Consider the following 4534-nt stretch of genomic DNA (forward strand, 5'->3'; position numbering starts at 1 on the left):
GCAGGTGAGCGCTGCATTAGTGCTGCAGGTGTGCGCTGTATTAGTGCTGCAGGTGAGCGCTGCATTAGTGTCGCAGGTGAGCGCTGCATTAGTGCTGCAGGTGAGCGCTGCATTAGTGCTGCAGGTGAGCGCTGCTTTAGTGCTGCAGGTGAGCGCTGCATTAGTGTCGCAGGTGAGCGCTGCATTAGTGCTGCAGGTGAGTGATGCATTGGTGCTGCAGGTGAGTGATTTGATTTGGAGAAATAGATTTTATTACAGAGACAGTCAGACTAAAAGAGAGACGGTGTGTTTGAGCAGTAAGACAGTGTGTGCATATGTGTGTCGATGACTGAGAAGATTCTCTTCTCTTTCATTCTTTAGTTTTGTGTCACACTTCCTCATGTTCTCCTGCAGCAGCTTCTCATGATCATCAGTGTTTCTTTCATCTGCTGGAGCATCAGTCCTTCACCTCAGAAGCTCTTTAAAACTGATAAACCTTATCTCTGTCTGTCTGTGTGTGTGTGTGTGTGTGTGTCTGTCTGTAGGTGCCCTGCAGTCTGGAGTTCTGGGACGAGCTGCAGCGGGCATTTGTGCCGTATAGAGAGTTCAGCCTATCAGAGAGCAGTGTGTGTGAGCTGACCCTGCCCACTCTGACCCCCGACACACGCCAGACTGACCTGGTGACCTCTGACCTCTGGAGAGTGGTGCTCAACAGCACCAGTGACGGTGGAGACGAGAGGTTAGTGTGTTTTAAATGTGTGTGTTTCTGGTGTGTTTTAGAGGCGAGTGTGTCGTTGTGTAACCGTGTGTGTGTGTGTAGTTCAGACAGTGAATCAGGTGCCCTGTGAGCAGCTGGTGTGTCCCACCGCTCTGGCTGCGTGTACGCGTGTGGACTCGTGTTTCGCGCCGTGGTTCGTGCCTTCAGTGGGCGTCTCCATACGACTGGTGTACCTGGAGCTGCACTTCTGTCACAACCTGGATCAACTGGGCACAGGTGTGTGTGTGTGCGAGTGTACCTACTTAACCATATTTTGGGGACAAATTTGTACCCAAAACCTGACAAAATCTCCAAAAACCTCCCGTTGGGGACGTCCTCATTTGTAAAACTGGTGTAAAAATAAAGTAAACAAAGTTTGTTTGTGTATGTCAGAAAATATTGTCATTATTTACATTATTTAGGGTAAGGTAAAGTGAGAGTCTCCCAAGCTGAGGTTCATAAGTTGATGAAAAGCTAATTATTATTTCAGTCATAAAAATGAAAAAATGAAGAAATAACTGTAAAATAAATACTATAAAAACAAAAACACTTACTGAAATTTTTGTAAAATTAAAAAAAAATGTAACATTGAAATTAATAATTATTTTAAATAAAATGAATCAAAACTTATTAAAGGGGTCATATGATGCGATTTCAATTGTTCCTTTCTCTTTGGAGTGTTACAAGCTCTTGGTGCATAAAGAAGATCTGTAAAGTTGCAAAGACTAAAGTCTCAGATCAAAAGAGATATTGTTTATAAAAGTTAAGAGTCAGCCACGCCTACCTAAAACGGCTCGTTCTAACACACCCCCACATATGCCTGTCCTTCAGCCGGTCAGCCTGCGGGGACACGCCACACACACACGCCGCACGCTGCACTGCGACACCACGCTGCACGCCGCCGCCGGCCAGTACGCTATTCACACGCTGGACCGAGCGCTGCAGGCCTGGAGACAGGTGAGACGAGACCAGCTCTGCTGAGCGTGACAGAATCACTAATGTGGAATAAAAGTGTTTCAAAGCAGCTGCATGTTCCTGGAATTTGTTGTTTGACATACAGACCCGTCAAACCCTCTCACACACACACACACGCTCACACATACGCACACGGTGTCCTGACAGACAGTCACATGTGCTCAGACAGAGATTATAGAGCTGAGTTATAGAGCTGTTTAACGTGATCTGTTCAGAGTTCCGCTGGTTCTGGATGTTTAGTGGGTGTGTTTATAAGTGATGGACAGACAGTGACTCTTTCATCACTGTATTATGTGACTCTGTAAATGTGAGAGGAATACAGTGTCTTCCTGTGGACTGTTACGGTTTCTCTATAAACACACACACTCATCTGTGCTCCCCTGACAACACACTCACACACACACACATATACACACACACACATACACACTCTACAGGTCCAACAACACCTCATACACTCAGTGGGAGAGGAGAGAATGATGGGAAATGTTGGTGTGACTGAGTTTGGAGGTGCTGCTGGTGTGTTGAGATGTTTCCAGTAAAGTGTGTGTGTGTGTATACACAAGCAGTAGCATTAAAAGCATCAGACTGTCATGAGATGATGAGCTCACATGAGTCCGGACCAGCACAAGAACTGGATCTGAGTTTGTCAAATTTCTTCCACATCCAATAAACGATCTCTGATGACTGAGCTGATGTTCTCTGTTTGTTGTGTTTCAGAACGGCGTGTTGGATGCGGAGGAAGTGGTTTTCAGTCATTACGTCATCTGTAACGACACACAGGAAGTTCTGCGGTTCGGACAGGTGGACACAGATGAGAACATCCTGCTGCAGAGCAACCAGAGTCACCAGTACAGCTGGAGAACCCACAAATCCCCACAGGTGCTCCCGTCTGTCTGTCTGTCTCTGTGTACATCTGTCTCTTTCTCTCCGTCTGTCCGTCCATCTGTCTTTCTGTTCGTCTGTCTGTCTGTTTTTCTGTCCGTCCATCCATCTCTCTGTCTTTGTCTCCATCCGTCCGTCTGTCTGTCTCTCTGTCCATCTGTCTGTCTTTCTGTCCGTCCGTCCATCCGTCTGTCTGTCTGTCTCTCTGTCCATCTGTCTGTCTTTCTCTCCATCCGTCTGTCTGTCTGTCTGTCTGTACATCTCTCTGTCTTTCTCTCCGTCCGTCCGTCCGTACATCTGTCTGTCTTTCTTTCCGTCCGTCCGTCCATCTGTCTGTCGGTTTGTCTCTCTGTCCATCTGTCTGTCTTTCTCTCCGTCTGTCTGTCTGTCTGTCCATCTGTCTGTCGGTTTATCTCTCTGTCCATCTGTCTGTCCTTCTCTCCGTCCGTATGTCTGTCTGTCTCTCCGTCCGTCCGTACATCTGTCTGTCTTTCTTTCCGTCCGTCCGTCCATCTGTCTGTCGGTTTATCACTCTGTCCATCTGTCTGTCTTTCTCTCCGTCCGTCTGTCTGTCTGTCTCTCCGTACATCTGTCGGTCTTTCTCTCCGTCTGTCTGTCTGTCTTTCCGTCCGTCCGTCCATCTGTCTGTCGGTTTATCTCTCTGTCCATCTGTCTGTCTTTCTCTCCGTCTGTCTGTCTGTCTGTCCATCTGTCTGTCTTTCTTTCCGTCCATCTGTCTGTCGGTTTGTCTCTCTGTCCATCTGTCTGTCTTTCTCTCCGTCCGTCTGTCTGTCTGTCTGTCTGTCTGTCTCTCCGTACATCTGTCGGTCTTTCTCTCCGTCTGTCTGTCTGTCTTTCCGTCCGTCCGTCCATCTGTCTGTCGGTTTATCTCTCTGTCCATCTGTCTGTCGGTTTATCTCTCTGTCCATCTGTCTGTCCTTCTCTCCGTCCGTATGTCTGTCTGTCTGTCTGTCTGTCTGTCTCTCCGTACATCTGTCGGTCTTTCTCTCCGTCTGTCTGTCTGTCTTTCCGTCCGTCCGTCCATCTGTCTGTCGGTTTATCTCTCTGTCCATCTGTCTGTCGGTTTATCTCTCTGTCCATCTGTCTGTCCTTCTCTCCGTCCGTATGTCTGTCTGTCTGTCTGTCTGTCTGTCTCTCCGTCCGTCCGTACATCTGTCTGTCTTTCTTTCCGTCCGTCCGTCCATCTGTCTGTCGGTTTATCACTCTGTCCATCTGTCTGTCTTTCTCTCCGTCCGTCTGTCTGTCTGTCTCTCCGTACATCTGTCGGTCTTTCTCTCCGTCTGTCTGTCTGTCTTTCCGTCCGTCCGTCCATCTGTCTGTCGGTTTATCTCTCTGTCCATCTGTCTGTCTTTCTCTCCGTCTGTCTGTCTGTCTGTCCATCTGTCTGTCGGTTTATCTCTCTGTCCATCTGTCTGTCCTTCTCTCCGTCCGTATGTCTGTCTGTCTGTCTGTCTGTCTGTCTCTCCGTACATCTGTCGGTCTTTCTCTCCGTCTGTCTGTCTGTCTTTCCGTCCGTCCGTCCATCTGTCTGTCGGTTTATCTCTCTGTCCATCTGTCTGTCGGTTTATCTCTCTGTCCATCTGTCTGTCGGTTTATCTCTCTGTCCATCTGTCTGTCGGTTTATCTCTCTGTCCATCTGTCTGTCGGTTTATCTCTCTGTCCATCTGTCTGTCGGTTTATCTCTCTGTCCATCTGTCTGTCGGTTTATCTCTCTGTCCATCTGTCTGTCGGTTTATCTCTCTGTCCATCTGTCTGTCCTTCTCTCCGTCCGTATGTCTGTCTGTCTGTCTGTCTGTCTGTCTCTCCGTACATCTGTCGGTCTTTCTCTCCGTCTGTCTGTCTGTCTTTCCGTCCGTCCGTCCATCTGTCTGTCGGTTTATCTCTCTGTCCATCTGTCTGTCTTTCTCTCCGTCCGTC

The 4534-nt window shown here is 48.2% G+C and overlaps 1 protein-coding gene across 1 annotated transcript in view; it reads left to right on the forward strand.

Annotated features, from left to right (window-relative positions):
• The window catches only part of LOC107742612 (vacuolar protein sorting-associated protein 13B-like), a gene marked incomplete at its 3' end in the record, with an annotated part of 21154 nt that overhangs the window by 9553 nt on the left and 7067 nt on the right, over positions 1-4534 (forward strand). The window contains exon 6 of the mRNA XM_016555656.1: positions 2432-2593. Within this exon, the coding sequence (XP_016411142.1) occupies positions 2432-2593 (162 nt within the window). The remainder of the gene's footprint in view (positions 1-2431; positions 2594-4534) is intronic.

The sequence above is a fragment of the Sinocyclocheilus rhinocerous genome, unplaced genomic scaffold (genome assembly GCF_001515625.1).
Source record: "Sinocyclocheilus rhinocerous isolate Xijiao unplaced genomic scaffold, SAMN03320098_v1.1 scaffold1669, whole genome shotgun sequence".
Classification (NCBI taxonomy): Eukaryota; Metazoa; Chordata; class Actinopteri; order Cypriniformes; family Cyprinidae; genus Sinocyclocheilus; species Sinocyclocheilus rhinocerous.